Source organism: Orycteropus afer, unplaced genomic scaffold (assembly GCF_000298275.1).
Source record: "Orycteropus afer afer isolate SDZICR_OR568_19922 unplaced genomic scaffold, OryAfe1.0 scaffold00255, whole genome shotgun sequence".
NCBI lineage: Eukaryota > Metazoa > Chordata > Mammalia > Tubulidentata > Orycteropodidae > Orycteropus > Orycteropus afer.
The window spans coordinates 3,831,984-3,849,657 of NW_006921842.1; the positions used below are offsets into that span (position 1 = coordinate 3,831,984).

The 17,674-nt window shown below is 40.4% G+C and overlaps 1 protein-coding gene across 1 annotated transcript in view; it reads right to left on the bottom strand.

Moving 5' to 3' along the window:
- Positions 1–161, bottom strand: part of SLC17A1 (solute carrier family 17 member 1) — a 49,298-nt gene extending 49,137 nt beyond the window's left edge. Inside the window, exon 1 of the mRNA XM_007949880.1 lies at positions 158–161. Within this exon, the coding sequence (XP_007948071.1) occupies positions 158–161 (4 nt within the window). The remainder of the gene's footprint in view (positions 1–157) is intronic.
- Between the last annotated feature and the right edge of the window lie 17,513 nt (positions 162–17,674).

Consider the following 17,674-nt stretch of genomic DNA (forward strand, 5'->3'; position numbering starts at 1 on the left):
GTTGTTATGTACTGTCGAGTCAGACCTGACTCATAGCGACCCCTCCTTGGGTTTCCGAGGCAGTATCACTACGGAAGTAGATTGCCCCATCTTCCTTCTGAGAAGTGGCCAGTGGGTTTGAACTGCTGGCCTTCTGGTTAGCAGTCAAGTGCCTTACGCATTATGCTACCAAACCCCCTGAGCAGGACTTTTTGTTTGTTTGTTTGTTTATGCTTCCTTTCCCGAACAAACCCTTGATATATTTTCATGGATAATCCTCTCACATGAACCCTATGAAGTCATATTTAAGGAAAAGAAAACCTGTGTGATGCGATAGAATAAACCACTACCTTTCCTGGGAGGGAGCTGATTATCAATTTGCATTCTGGGCTGCAGTTGCTTCTCTTCTTGCTGAGGGGTTGAGATTCTGTACACTAAGAGTGCAAAACACATTAATGTCAGCATCATATAGGAAGACAACTGACCCAATACCACACAATACGCCTCTTTAATTCAAAACATGCATCAGAGCAAAATTTGCTTTATCAAATAACTGCCAATCCACCCCATCGTGTAATTCCTTTGATAATTCACTTTTATTACTTTTTTTTTTTTTTTTTTGGTTAAATATATACAGAAAACAAACACACAAAAAACCCTGCCAATGACAAGGGGCAATGTTGTGGTGGCTTCTTGGCCACAGCCAGTGTGGTAGTTATTATGTTTGTGTGTCATCTTGGCCAGGCCTGATTGAGTGGCTGGGAAGCTGGTGCTACTTATTCCCCATAATGAGACTGGCAATCAGCTTCATGGTGGGATATACCACAAGCAGCTGAGTAGCTGCCTTTGAGATGTGGTCTGCTTCCTGTATATAAGGAGAAGCCCTGGGAATGGTCTCTAGCCTACGGCACACTTGGACCCTGCATGTAGCCATGTCACTGCTCAGCAGCCTGCTATGCTCTGCCGACCTTGGGACTTATAATGGACTTAAGTTAATGGCCTGCCATGTGGTTTGGTAACATTTTTATTTGTCAACCTTGGGGTTTCTCAGCCTCAGCAGCCAGCAGCTGTCTGAGTGAAGAAATGCCTCTAGCGCCAGTGGGCCGGGAGCAGGAGATGGAGCTGGACCCCAAGTTAAGGGGCTTTCACCCAGCCCCTAGAACCTGGCACTTTGAACTTGGACTTGAAGCCTCTAAATTGTAAGACTAAACTCTTGTTTGTTAAGGCCATCCCATTTGTGGCATATTTCTTGTCAGAGCAGCACTAGGTAATCAGAACAGCCAGCTACCTGGAGAGAGTGAGTAGTTGGACCTGTGGGCTCAGGACCATGGTTGCAGGGTACATCAAGCTCAACTGGCATAACATACAACACAAAACATTGTTCTACATCCTACTTTGATAAGTAGAAACTGGGATTGTAAAAGCTTGTAAGCAGTTATCCAGATGCAAAGATGGGTCTCTCCTTGTCCAGAGCAAAGAAGAACAAAGAAAACCAAAGATGCAAGGAAACAATTAGTCCAAAGGACTGGTAGATCATGCCATCCTCAGCCTATATGACCATAAGACCAAAAGAACTAAATGGTGCCTGGCTGCCACTGTCAACCACTCAAAGGGGTATTGGTACAGGAGATCCTGGATTGAGTGGGAGAACACTGTGGAACAAACAAAACTCAAAATCATTAAAAAAAAAAAAAGGCCAGGTTTGCTTGTCTGATAGAGCCTAGTGAGACCCCTGAGACTATGGCCCTTAGCTGCCCTTCAAGTCTGGAATGGAACTCACTCCTGTAGCTTCAAGCCAAACAACAGACAGCCAGACAACAGACAGGTGAACGTTTACATCAGATAGATAGACTACTTGGAGTGATCAATCATGAGAGAACAGAAGGGCAGTTTTTGCAAAGGGAGACAGCTCAGGGGGCACAGGGAAGAGGTAACTATGGGGAGGAAGTAGGAAGAGAGCTGTTACATTGTGGGGAATGGCAGTCAATGTCATGAGACAAAATGTGTATAAACTGCTGTATGGAAAATGAATTTTCTCTGTAAACTTTCAGCCAAGTCACAATACAATTTTTAAAAAAAAACAACCCTGCCAAGCCAGAATTTTATTTCAGTGAAAATATCCCTTAAATATGAAAAAGAAATGAATGTTTTATCAAACAAGCAAAAACAGAGAATTCATTGCCAATAGACCTGACATTGAAGGAATGCTAAAAGAAATTTTTCAGGCAAGTAGAAAATTGGCTGAAGAGGAAGGAAAAAGAGTGGAAAAGGAATAAAGGATAAATTCTTTTCCTTTTCTGATCTCTTGGTCTATTCTCACACCCCACATGTATACACACACCACATAAACCACACACCACTCATTTACATACATCCACCACACATATACAGGTAGTCCCTGACTTATGACAGGGTTCTGTTCCTACATCACCACAGTAAGTCAGTTCTGACATAAGTTGAATACCTCCCCCCCCTTTAATTTTCATAGCCCACTATAGAGTAGTGTTTTGAACAGTAAATCTTAACACTGAACATCTGAGAATGATAACATCAGCAGATTACATGCTGCCACATTGTATGTCGTATATATTACTGACAATAAGATGTACCAAATCTTCCTTCTGAGAAGTGGCTGGTGAGTTTGAACTGCCAGCCTTCTGGTTAGCAGTCAAATGCGTTAGGCACTATGCCACCAGAGTTCCCATTGTAAGTGCAGTTTGTCATAACTCAAATATGTCATAAGTCAGGAACTGCCAGTATACCACACAATACACATACCACAGACACACATACACATGCACCCCATCACATACACCATGGACACACCACAACATTCACAGATACACAGCACCACACACCCCACACACTTTCACTTTTCTTGTAAATTCACACAACTCTTTGCTTCACACAAATCTACTGGAATATATTCTTTCTTTTCTCCCTGATGGAAAGCCTTGGAGGGAAGATATGTGTATAATTGTTTCCCAAAAATGTCCTCAAATCTCTGATAAAATCTGTGCCACAGAAGGCAGCCTTATTTCCCTCTGGAGAACCAATTACTTATTAATTTCGTTTAATAAGTAGTAAGACTAACCTGATTCAGGATAGAAAAGAGATTCCTTCTTCCTCTGCAAAGATTTTTCTCTCAATTACAAAATAGTGAACTTCTGAAATTACTAGTCCAGCCCTTTAAGTCCTTCACTAAATCCTTTGACCTCACTATATCAAAGTTAAAAACTTAATTTTTAACTTCACGTTCACCCTTGCTTTGATGGCTGTGAATCTAAAAATAATCAGATGGACTAGAAACTCCTGTGAATCTTCCAGTAATTTCACAGCCACATTAGGCAGATACTGGTAGTCTCTCTCCCTGCCTGCTCCATAAGCACTCCCAGGATTTTCTGTTGAGGATGGCTCTGGGTATATAATGCTATTCTGACATGAAATACTATGGATTTCTAAATGTCCTACAAATGACCTGCTAAGTTTTTTTTTTTCTCTCTTTCATTCCTCTCTTCTTTTTTCCCCCTTTCTCTCTCCCTTCACTCTTCCTTTCTTTCTTCCTTCCTTTCTCTCTCCTTTCCCTTCCTCTTCCCTTCACTTCTCTCTCTCACTCTCTCTCTCTCTCTCTCTCTGTCTCTCTCTCTCTCTCTCTCTTTCAATTGTCACATCTGTCTGACATTCAACATATTCAGAAAAAGGCACATTTTATTAAGGCATATTCTCTAAACGGTGTTACTTCCCTCATGGTTTCTTCTGCAAAAACTCTGTAAGTTCTTCTGATTCATCTACCTGTCTCTAGTAATACCTGGAAGTACATCTTACTTTGAAGACAACCTAATGATAACTTAGGAACATCTAACCCCTTCAATACACTACTACCTGTCTGTCAGTTTGTTGTCCTATGGTGACTTACACATTGTTATGATGCTGGAAACTATACTATCAGTATTTTAAACACTGGTGGGTTCACTCATAGTGGGCAGGTTTCAGCAGTGCTACCAGAATAAAACAGAAGGCTTGGTATTCTACTTCCAAGAATCAGCTAATGAAAACCCTATGAATCACAACATAATATTGTCCAATGTAGTGCTGTAAGATAAGTCCCCTAGGTCGGGGACACAGTAGCCACAACAATAGACTCAAACGGACCAATGTTCATGAAGATGACACATGACCAGGTAATGTTTTATTCCACTATACATAAGGTTACCGTGTGTTGGAGCTAACTCATTGACAACTGTTTTGGTCTTCTAGTGCTGCTCTAACAGAAAATACCACAAATGTATGGTTTTAACAAACAGGGATTTATTTTCTTATTTCTCTAGGAGGCTAGAAGTCTGAGTTCAAAGTGTCAGCTCTAGGGGCTGGGTGAAGGCCCTCGACCTTGAGCGTCAGCTCTACCTCTTGCTCCCAGCCCACTGGAGCTGGAGGCTCCTCTTAATGCAGGCAGCTGCTGGCTGCTGAGGTAGACAGACCCAAGGTCAACAAGTAAAATAACACAATCCCAAGATTATCAAGCAACATGGCAGGCCATTAGTTCAAGTCCAGAAAGAGTCCCAAGACTGGCAGAAAACATGGCAGTCTGCTGAATGAAGACTTGGCTAAATGCAGCATCCCAGCATACCAAACAGCTCAAGATCTTTCTCGAAGTGTCTTCTTATACACTGGAAGTAGACCACATCTCTAAGACAGCTGCTCACCTGCTCACAGCAGATTCTGTTACGGGAAATAACTACATCCAGCTACCCAGCCACTCCAAATCAGGCCCAGCCAAGATGACACATGACCTTAATTACCACAACTAACAACAAAAAGCATCCCTTCAATCGGTGATTTTTCACAATAGATAATTTATTACATAGTTAACAAGCACTGTTTTTTTTATTTTTATTTTGCTTTTAAAGTGCCCAATACACTCTTGGCACATAGCAGGTGCTCTATAACAGAACCAGTTATTTTCTCCCTTGATTTTTTTTCTTTTTTCATTTAGATTTTGTCTCTTTTAGAGCTCCAGGTTCTTGCTGATCCTTTGCTGCATGTCCCAGGATGTTGACACTGTTTATTGTTCAGGAAACCAAAGTTGTTGACACTTCTCTGGAATCAGAGCCCTTTTACTGGTTGAAAGCTCTGGTTAGCAGTTGTTCAATGTCCATGTTTTAAATAAACATCTGCTGTCAGTGTCCCAGGCTCTGGTACTGATTACCCCAAGTGAACAATCTTTCTGTTTGCTTGCCCCAAAGCTTTCCGTTGCCCTGTAAGACTCTGAAATTGCTTCTATAAGATTCTGAATCTGGATTATGTGTCTTCCTTACTAATATTTTTAACTTAACATATTTCATGGAAATTTTCAAACATACAAAAAAGTCTAACAGTCTAATATAACTGTGTATCATAAACCATCTTCAACAATTTTCAACATTTTGTTATTCAAGTTTCCAACTACTCAACTGATGTTTTCTGAAGAATTTTAAAGCAAATGTCAGACACTATGTCTGTTCTCATGAACACAGTTCAGCATGGCTATCTAACTGATATAGACTTTTGTTGTTGTTGTTATGTGCCGTCAAGTCGGCCCCGACTCATAGCGACCCCTCCTTGGGTTTCAGAGGCAGTATCACTACTGAAGTAGGATTGCCCAACCTTCCTTCCGAGGAGTGGCTGGTGGGTTTGAACCGACAGCCTTCTGGTTAGCAGTCAAGTGCTTTAGCCACTATGCTACCAGAGCTTTTAGTAACATTAATAACACACCAGCAGAACAGTGAGTAAATAAGTAACAGTCCCTTAGAATCATCTAATTTCCAATCATGAAAAATTTCCCAATTGCTTCATATCTGTCCTTTTAAATCAGGATCCAAACAGGACCTATATATGGTCATTTAATCATTATGTCTCTCATGTCTCTTATATTTTGTAACAACTCTTCCCCATTTTATATCTGCAATTACTTAAAAAAAATAATAAAACTAAACAATACCAGGTCATAAGTAGAATCTCTCACCATTGACTTGGTTAAATGCTTTCTTAAAGTGTCATTTGATATATTTCTTTATTCTTTTACAGCCTATAAGCTGCAAGGTATATTGAGAAGCTTGATTAGATTCAGGATAAGAATGCTTCATAGGAGTGCTGGGTATTTTCTGTTGCATCCTTTCAAGAGACACATGCTGGTTAGCAGGTGGTCTCACTTTTAGTGATGGTAAAATTGATCAGATATTCTCAGCTTGACTTATGCATTTATAAAGTTTCCGTCAATCCCATGCTTTTATTGTTGTTGCTGTTGTTAGGTGCTGTCGAGTCAATTCCAACTCATAGTGACCCTATGTACAACAGAAGGAAATACTACCTTGTCCTGAACCATCTCATAATTATTGCCACACTTGAGCCCACTGGTGCACCCACTGTGTCAATCCATCTCATTGAAGGTCTTCCTCTTTTTCACCAAGTATCTACTTTACCAAGCATTATATCCTTCTCTAGGATATAATTTGTCAGTATATCCTAACAATATGACCAAAGTAAAAGAGGCAACATACCACCATTCTCGCTTCCAAAGAGCATTCCAGTTGTACTTAATCTGAGACCAAGTTGTTTGTTCTTCTGGCAGTCCATGGTATATTTAATATTCTTTACCAACACCATAGTACAAGTGTACCAATCCTTCTTTGGTCTTCCTTATTCACTCTCTAGCTTTCACACCTTAGTCTTCAAAGTGCCATCTTTGCTTTTTAACACTTTAATAAAGAGGTCTTTTGCAACAATTTGCCCAATGCAATATGTCATTTGATTCCTTGATTGCTGGTTCCATGGGTATTGATTGTGGATCCAAGTAAAGTGAAATCCTTAGCAACTTCCATATTTTCTCTATTAATCATGATATTGCTTATTGGTCCACTTGTGAGGATTTTTCTTTTCTTTATGTTGAGATGTAATCCTTACTGAAAGCTGTAGTCTCTGATCTTCATCAGTGTTTCAAGTCTTCTCTTTCAGCAAGGTCATGTCATGTGCATATCACAGGTTATTAATGAGTCTCTCTCTAATCCTGATGCCACGTTCTTCTTCACATAGTCCAGCTTCTCAAATTATTTGCTCAGCATACAGATTGAGTAAGTATGGTGAAAAGATACAACCCTGATACACACCTTTCCTGATTTTAAATGAAGCAGTATTCTCTTAGAAACTTTGGTGGTACAGATGTTAAGGCATTTGGCTGCTAACCAAGAGGTCAGTAGTTCAAATTCACCAGCTGCTCCATAGAAGAAAGACAGGGGCAGTCTGCTTCCATAAAAATTTATAGTCTTGAAAACCTTATGGGGCAGATCTACTCTGTCATGTAGAATCACTGTGAGCTGGAATCAACTGGATGGAATTGGGTGTGGTTTGGATTATTTTTTAATTTGTTCAAACAAATGCCTCTTTGTCTATGTATAGGTTCCTCATGAGCACAATTAAGTGATCTGGAATTCCCATTCTTCACGATGTTATCCATAATTCGTTGTGATCCATACAGTCAAAAATCTTTGCATAGTCAATAAAACACAAGTAAATATCTGTCTGGTAGTCTCTGCTTTCAGGCAAGATCCATCTGACATCAGCAGTGATATCCCTTCTTCCACTTCCTCTTCTGAATCCGGCTTGAATTTGTGGCAGTTGCCTGTCAATATACTACTGCAACCATTTATGAATTATTTTCAGCAAAATTTTACTTGCATCGATAATGATAATATTTAATGTTTTGGTTACCTAGTGCCACTCTGACAGGAATATACCACAAATGGGATGGCTAGTTAACAAACAGGAGTTTATTCTCTGACAGTTTGGAGGCTTTAAATCCAAGTTCAAAGCACCAAGCTCTAGGGGCTAGGTGAAAGCCCCTCAACCTTGGGCTTCAGCTCTGCCTCCTGCTCCTGGCCCACTGAAGCTGGAGGCTTTTCACTCAGACAGCTTCTGGCTGCTGAGACTGACAAGCCCAAGGTTGACAAGTAAAAAGGCATAGTCCCAATGTTACTAAACAACATGGCAAGCCACTAATTCAAGTCCATATAAAGGCCACATTCTGTTAGATTACCTATCTAACAGATAACAAAAATATTGATCTAATAAAAATATTGATCTCTTCCAGTCATTTGGCCAGGTAAATGTCTTCAAAATTTCTTGGAATAGATGAGTGAGCACTTCCACCATTGCATCCATTTGTTGAAATATCTCATTTAGAATTCGTTCAATTCCTTGAGCTTTGTTTTTTGCCAATACCTTTGATGCAGCTTGGAATTCTTCCTTCAATGCCATCAGTTCTTGATCATAGTCTACCTCCTGAAATGGTTGAACTCTAATTATTTTTGATACAGTGACTCTGAGTATTCCTCCCATCTTATTTTGATGTGTCTTGCATCATTCAGTATTTCACCCACAGAGTTTTTCAACATTACAATTAGAGGCTTGAATTTTTCTTCAGTTCCTTCAGCTCGAGAAATGCTGAGCATATTTTTCCCTTTTGGTTTTCTAATTCCAGTTCATTGCACATTTCATTATACTTTACTTTGTCTTCTTAAGTCGCCCTTTGAAATCTTTTGTTCACCTCTTCTACTTCATTTCTTTCATTTGCTTTAGCTACTCTATGTTTAATAGCCAGTTTCAGAGTCTCTTCTGACATCCATTTTGTTATTTTCCTTCTTCCTCATCTTTTTAACTACTTTTACTCTCTTTATGTATGATATCATCCCACAGTTCATCTGGTCTTCAGTCACTGGTGTTCAATGTGTCGAATCTATTCTTGAGATGATCTCTAAATTTAGGTGAGATACAGTCAAGGTTGTGTTTTATTAGCTGTTGGCAAAGTTACTTAGATTCATTATTTTATTAAATGTTACAAAATTATAATCTTCTAATTCTATCATGGTCCTTTACTAATGAGCTATCCAAAAAAATCTGGTCATGCTAAAACAAAGATTTTATGGAAATTCAGGCTAAACATTTTTTTAATAAAATCTCAGAATAATGACTTATTGTCTTAGCAATGATGACCAAGTAAAATTAGAACTTGTGTATTATATATATTTTATGTATTTCATTCCATAGCAGTCCTTGTTCCTTTTATGCTCAAATTACCTTTACTTGTTATAAGGTGGTTACCTTGGTCTGAAGCAATGTTGTATAACAGCGTTCTGAGTCCTCAGAGTAAGGTACTTCTTGAGGCATTATAGGCAAGGAAAGCAAACCTGTTCTCAGAAAATATACCTATCCTGGTATAAGATAAATTGTCACTTTTTCCAGGAAGGGATTGGACATATGCAATCAACTTCCCCACAAGTGGCTGATTCATCTTCTTGAAGGATAGTAAGTACCACACAGAATAACCTCTACACCTGTCACCAATGAGTGGTTAATAATAATAATAATAAAAGTCCCAAATTCACTGCCAGCAAGTCGGATCCAACTCATAGCAACTCCTCCTTGGGTTTCCAAGGTGGTATCACTACAGAAGTAGATTGCCCAATCTTCCTTCTGAGTGGGTTTGAACTTCCAGCCTTCTGGTTAGCAGTCAAATGCCTTAGGAACTGTGTTAGGCTGGGTTCTCTAGAGAAGCAAAACCAGTAAAGCTTAGAGAGAGAGAGAGAGAGAAAAATATTATCTTAGGAAAATAGCTCCCACACTTATAGAAGCTGGCAATCCCAAGTTCTTGGATCAAACATCAAGCTGGAGGCTTTTCCTGACTCATGCATCTGCAGGGACTGATGAGCTCAAGGTGGGCAGGCAGTATACTGGCTGTTGACTCCAACAAATGATGAATCCAAGATCACAAGGCCAAATGGTGGATTGTTCGCACACACACAGTTGTAGGCAGTACAACAGGATCCCAATCCACAGAAGAGTGTCTCTTTTCTCAGGATGTCCATAAATGTATTGGAAGCAGACCCCAAACCCCTAGGGAAACTCCCTTTCAACGGATTTGTTTCTCAAAGCATATACGTCCAGTGTCATCATGGGACTAATCCACATCACAACTGCTTAAACCACACAGAATTGTGGTCCAGCCAAGTTGACACACAACTCCAACTATCACAGGTACTATGCTACCAGAAGGATCCGACTCACAGCAACCCCTCCTTGGGTTTTCAAGGCAATATCACTACAGAAATAGATTGCCCAACCTTCCTTCCAAGGAGTGGCTGGTGGGTTTGAACCGCCAGCCTTCTGGTTAGCAGTCAAATGCCTTAGGCACTATGTCACCAGAGCTCCTAGAGGTTGGTAAATGTCTACAGGATGAGTCGTGCTGTTCATCTGGTTGCTTAGTGCTCCTTCTGCAGGGGATTATCCCTGTTGTAAAGTAACAAGTATTACAAAGATCCTTAAATGCAGTGCTCACTTCCATAGGTTCATTCACATGCCTCTTTTCCAGTTCTTCTTGTCACTGATCTTCCTATTTTATCCCTTCCAGACATCTGGCCAATTAGCAAACTCCTCAGGAGTTTAGGTATATCCTACCCTCAGGCAACTACTCTCTCCTCACAAAGTTGGAGAGAGAACCAGTTGCATCAACTAAAGCTATGCTCACTGGAAAGAATAATCTTCACTCTGTCATTGAAGACCACCCCTTGAGGGCCGCTGTACCTGTTGACTTCTGGCTTGCATCAATGTCTAGCCAACACGTCTGTGAACCAAGCCTGAGTATTTTCCTCCCTCTTAGCATATCATCAGTTATCGTTTGATACAGAGAAGTATTGGTGCCACAGTGGTAGGTGGCATGGAGGTTTGGGAGATCTGTGCATGAAACTTTCTTATGCCTTCTGGGCCAGTTAAAGCCAAATCTCAGATGAACTATCTCCATCATGTAATGGATTAGTTCTGAGCTTGCTTAAACTTATCACTTGATGGCAGCATCCAGTTCTGGTTGCAGAATAATTTGATCTCCCAAAGTCAGATGTTCTTCTTTACCATGGCCCAATATCATACCAAGAGCTTCTCTTCGAATAGAGCATAGTTCTTTGTTTTAGATGGCATGAACTTCCTTGCTCCTGAACCCTAGGGATCTGAAATATCATTCTTCTCTTAGGACTTCTTAGCCTCTACATGTCACCACAGGATCTGCTGGGCCATATGACTCAAGCAGCAAGACTGCTTATACAGTAGTTTGATCCTACTGCAAGTGCTTTATTTTTCTGGGACTCACTCAAAACTGTAATACATTCTGAGTCATCTGATAAATGGGACAGTACAGTATACCCTAGTGTGTCTTTTTCTGCCAAAGACTGTGGATGTTTCTAGCAGTAGGAGTTTTAAGATACAATAACTTGTCTTTTAGCTTGGAAAGGATATTCTAATATAGCCCAGATTACTGGATTCCTGAAAAGTTCACGTATCTAGCAAGTCCCTAATGCTTTGTTAGCTTTCTCTCCCTTCTTTCAAGCATGTATATCTTTACAGGGCAACCAGAGGCTTATAAATTCTTGCTATTCAGGTTCAGTTAATATGATTCCATGTATATAGTGGGAAAAAAAGGATGTTCCAGATGATAAAGGCCTTTCAGATTATATTTGAAAGGGGTTGAAGAGTTAACATAACCCTTGGCATGATTATGAATGAGTATTATATGGGTATTTTTGTCTATTCCAAGTGAATTTAAACTGCTCCTGAGCCTTCTTTCCTATAGCTATTCCAAAGGACATATTCACCAAGTGAGTAGCTTCATACCAAGTAAGAGAACGTGTGTTGATCTGTTCTATTAAAGGCATCCTGTCTAGTATGTACAATTAAGGCTTCTATTGAATTAAATCTATCTCAGTCCTCCATTTTCTGCTACAATCCATTTTTGCTGTGATTACTCTGATGAGTTACATGGGAATATGATAGGGACCATCACTCCAGCAGGATTTAAGTCTTTAAAAATGACATTTTTCCCTGTCATTTCACCTAGGATGTAGTATTGCAACTTGAGTAACTAATTTGCCAAGAGTCAACCATTTTGAGAATTCCTTTTTGGATTTAAATGACATTAAATCTTGAGTCACAGCAACATATTGACAAAGGCTCCTTTGAAGTGAGTATTATCTTGCAAGGCATCTGTATCAACTGCATCATCTTCATGATCATCAGACAAAAGGAAACTGTTATCACCCAGCATGGGTCAGTGGGACATTTCTTTAGGATGAATCATTTCAGGTCTACTTCAACTTGACTTTAGCATAAGAGACTCATTGCAGCTCCAAAACCAGCCTTCTTTTTATTTCTGCTATGCTTATGATCATACCCTGAGTCTGATTTTCAGAATTTGTCAGCCTTCTGGATATTGAAATAGGATATCTTTAAATATGGCCATAGAGGTGTTCTATCTTTTATACCATGCTCAGCCAGCCTGAGCATATCTGTGGTACTGACCAACCAACCACTGATCCCAAATTCCTCAAATTGCCATGTTCCTCACATCTCTCAAACTAGCGGTATTGGCTAAGCTAGTACATCTCCTTCCATTTGTACCTATGCAGAAAGAGCATGGAGAGGTGTCGTCTGACCTCCTCTAACATCATGAGAGGGAGACAGAATCACCAACAATATCAACAGCTCAGGGCTGGTTCCTATGAAGCAGAGGTCAGATATGTCACCACCCTCCAAACTTTTTACCAATTCTGACACCAACCATCCCTCCCATGACACTCTCTACTTCTCTCCTGGGTTCACTGCAATAGCCACACAGAAATCACAGACAATACTCACAATTATTAGATTTATTAGGTAAGTTACAGGTTAAAATTCAGGTTCAGTAATATTCAGGGTACAATTATTTGATCAGGACAACCTCCCCACGGCCATGCCCTTGGCATACTTCTCTTTGGCTTTCAGCCTATCAGGCCTCTGCTCTGCTTGGACAAATTGTTAAAAAGCTCTTTTAGTTCTGCTAATAGATGTACCTCACTCTGCCAGCAAGGCTCCAGCTCAAAAGCACTCAATTTTCTCATTCCATGGGCCAGTAAACCCACTGTTCTGTCTCATGCCAGTCTTTTGGTTCTGCTGCTAACATCTCTTTGCTGTCTCACTGCATGGCATTTGGGTCCAAGAATGTTCTCCACTTCTTGTTCTTCTTTCTTGATGGCAGTGAGATACCCCTTTTCCACCTTTAGGATGGCTCATTTTAAGCCTAGCAAGGTGGCAAACTGACCAATCCCCATGTTAGGGTTCCATACACCTTATTTGCATGGTCTTACCCCAACAAAGGCACTGTACCTTATTTACATTATTAGCAAGCTATCCAATTCCCTTGGTGGGCCACAGGTACCTTGTTGTTGTTGTTGTTGTTAGGTGCCATCAAGTTGGCTCTAACTCATAGCAACCCTATGAACAACAGAACGAAACACTGCCCAGTCCTATGCCAGTCTTGCAATCCTTGCTATAACTGAGCACATCATTGCAGCCACTGTGTCAATTCATCTTGCTGAGGGCTTTCCCCCTTTTCACTGACCAATAACAACAACAATTGGCCCTCCACTTTACCAACCATGATATCCTTCTCCAGGGAATAGTCCCTTCTGACAATATGACCAAAGTAGGTGAGATAAAGTCTGGCCATTCTTGCTTCCAACGAGCATTCTGGCTGCACTTCCTCCAGGACAGATGTTAGTTCTTTTGGTAGTACATGGTACTTTCAGTATTCTTCACCACCAACACAACGCAAAAGCATCAACTCTTCTTCAGTCTTCCTTATTCATTGTCCAGCTCTCACATGCATAAGAGGCAATTGACATGGCTTGTGTCAGGTGCACCTTAGTCTCCAAAGAGATATCTTTGCTCTTCATCACTTGACAGAGGTCTTTTGCAGCAGATTTGCCCAGTGCAATATGTAGTCTGATGTTTTGACCATTGCTTCCATTGGTGTTGATCATGGAACCAAATACTATGGAATCTTTGATAACTTCGATCCTTTCTTTCTCCATTTACCATGATGCTGTTTATTGGTCCAGTTGTGAAGATTTTCGTTTTCTTTATGTTGAGATATAATCTATACTGCAGACTGTAGTCTTTGATCTTTGTCAGTAAGAGCTTCAAGTCATCCACACTTTCAGCAAGCAAAGTTGTGTCATCTGCATATCGCAGGTTGTTAATTATCCTTCCTCCAATCCTGATGCCACACTCTCCTTCATATAGTCCAGCTTCTCTGATTATTTGCTCAGCATACATATTGAATAAGTATGGTGAAAGGATACAACCCTGATGCACTCCCTTCCTGACTTTAAACCACTCAGTATCCCCTTTTTCTGTTTGAATGACAGCCTCCTGGTCTATGTACAGGTTCCTCATGAGTACAATTAAGTGTTCTGGAATTCCCATTCTTCTCAATGTTATCCACAATTGGCTGTGATCCACACAATCAAATACCTTTGTATAGTCAAAAAACACAAGTAAACATCTTCCTGGTATTCTTTTCTTTGATCCAAAATCCATCTGACATTAGCTACAATATCCTTCACTGTGTCCCCTTCTGAATCCAGCTTGAAATTCTGTAAGTTCTGTGTCTACATACTGCTGAAACCATTTTTAAATTATCTTCAGCAAGATTTTACTTGCATGTGATATTATTGTTCGTTAATTTCCACATTCTGTAGGATCACCTTTCTTTGAAATGGGTACAAATATGGATCTCTTCCAGTCAGTTGGCTAGATAGCTGTCTTCCAAATTTCTTGGCATAGCTAAGTGAGTACCTCCAGCGGGGCATCCATTTGTTGAAACATCTCAATGCATATTCCATCAATTCTTGGAGTCTTGTCCTATGTGAAGTAGCTTACGTTTACATAAGTTGACTCAGTCATCTGGTGGGAGTCACAAAGACCACAGCTAGAAGAGCCATATTAAGTAATTCACTGCACCACAATCCCATTTTCCATTCCAGTGTACCACAGTGCAATTTTAATGCCACCGCAGGCCAAGGGTATTACTATTGTTCTTCCTCACATAAGAGATCCTTTTGCCATCTGACTTGTGATTGATTGAACTCCAGAAGCCCATTCTGAGCATCTTCACCCTAGTTCCCCTGTGGAGACAACTGGCTTAGGTCAGATTCTCCAGAACCAGACTCCAGGGTAAGTATTTTTGTGAAAGTAATTTATTAAAACATACTGTTGTTGATATTCAAGTCTATTCAGAGACAATCCAGTTCTGAGAAATCAACCATTGAAAACACTATGGAATACAGTTCTACTCTGACACCCATTGGGTCACCATGAGTTGCCATCATCTCCATGGAGTTGATGGCTGCAACTGACTTGGTTTTGGGTTTTGGTTATTGTTAGTTGCCATTGAGTTGACTACAACTCGTGGCAGGCCCACGTACAACAAAACAAAAAGGTTGCCTGGCCCTGCACCATTTTCATACTCTTTGGTATGTTTGAATTCATCATTGCAGCTATTTTAGTGCCTTCTAACTTAGGGAATTCATTTTCCAACAATATTTCAGTCAATATTGTATTGTGATCTATAGGGTTTTCATTAGCTAATTTACAGAAGATAGATCACCAGGCCTTTCTTCCTTGCCTGTCTTAGTCTGGAAGCATCACTGAAACTCATCCACCATGGGTAACTCTGTAGGTATTTGAAATAGCAGTGGCATAGCTTCCAGTGATTCAAGCAACATGCAAAACATCACAGGATGTGTGGGCTCAGGACCATAGTTGCAGGGGACATCAAGCTCAATTGGCATAACATACTGCACAAAACATTGTTCCACCTCCTACTTTGACGAGTAGCGACTGGGATCTTAAAAGCTTGCAAGCAGCCATCTATATGCAATGATGGATCTCTTCTTGTCCAGAGCAAAGAAGAATGAAGAAAACCAAAGATTCATGGAAACAATTAGTCCTCGCAACTGGTATACCATATAATCCTCAGCCTATACAACTATGAGACCAGAAGAACTAGATGGTGCCCATTTTGCTGGTCTGATAGAGCCTGGTGGAACCACTGAGACTATGGTCCCCAGCTGCCCTTCAGGTCTGGAATTGAACCCACACCTTTTGGCTTCCAGCCAAACAGAAGACAGGCATAAGAGCTGAACATGTACCTGAAGTAGATACACTCCTTGGAGAGAACAATCATGGGAGAAAGGAGGGCTGTTTATGTACAGGGAGACAGTTCAGGAGGCAGGAGTGCACAGAGGGATGGACACGGGGAAGAGGTAACTAGCAGGAAGAAGTGGGAGGGAAGCTATTGCATTGGGATAAATTGTAGTCAAAGTCATGAGACAATGTGTGTGTGAACTGCTATATGGAAAGTGAATTTGCTCTGTAAACTTTCACCCAAACCACAATTTAAAAAAAAAGAAAAACCCACAGGATAACAAACTGACAGATGGATGGTGGTATTAGGAGCTAGTCCTACGAATGACTGACAGGGGAGAAGGAAAGTTGGATCTTGAAGGCATATCATGCAAGGTCCAACTCCATCCTTAGGTAGTTTAGAAGGCAGTGTATGTTTACACCAGAGATGTCCAAGCCGAAGCAAAAAAGTTGGAATATTTATATCTATGTAGCAATGAGTCATTTGCTAAGAGCTGCTTCCAGGAGGACATAAATTCCTAGACACATCCGTGCTAGCAGGTAAAACAGTCTCCTTTAACATGAGTCCAACCATCCAACAGGGAGAAATGGTTGCCAGCTGTTCAGAGTGAAAGCTCACTGGGAAGTGGTATGCGACAGGGATACAGGTAGAGTTTTGAGAGTGTACAATCAGGCCCCTGGGTAGTGCAAATAGTTTACACTTGACTACTAACCTAAATGTTTGGAGTTCAGACCTACCCAGTGGGGCAACAGAAGAAAGGCCTGGCAATCTGCTTCTATAAAGATTACATCCAAGAAAAGCCTATGAAGTAGTTCTCTATAACACATAGGGTTGCCGTGAGTCAGGATGGACTCAGTGTCAATGGGTAAGCTATAATTACTGAATGTAGTTTAAGATTTCTTATTTGTTTATGGGAACAATGTCCTCTAGATTGGTTTTTCCTGTACTTCTTTACTCATGCACACACAGAGATAATGTGAAGATTGTCTCATGTTGAACCTAAGTTATTTTCATCACGATTATTTGGTAAAATCTGGATAGGCCTGGCTGACAGATATTGATGATGGTTGTAGCACGTGATTGATATAATTGGTGTTGCTGAATTGTCTGTAGTTGGCTCCATGGCAATTTGCAAATGTTGTGTTATATATATATATCTCTTTACACCAATTATGAAAAAAGAAACCCAGCAGCAGTCAGTAGATAAGGGCATATGAGATGCAGTCTAGGCAGGTCAGCCCCTGGGCGTGAGCAGAATGAAGATTAGAGCACACAAAGGGGGGAGCAGCTGGACAATATCTAACACAGAAGAATATGAACTGATATTTATTTTCATAATCAGAAAAAAAAAAAATTACTCTGATAAGGTTGCCACCACAGATTAAACATGGATTTTTTTCTTTCCAGGTCCAGGAACTGTGAATCTGGCAACTTGGTTCCTACACAGCAACCCCTCTGAGTCCATCGTTAATTCCACGAAACTGACAACTTTATTCTTGGTTATCCTTTTATTTGAATTCTCATTCATCATATATCTTCCTTAAAAAGAAATCCAAGTAAAAGAAAAGACTGATCTCATATTTGAAAACATCCACAAGAAGCAAAATTCTTTTCATGGGTATTTTCATCACTGAAGCCTTTCCATTTAGGAAA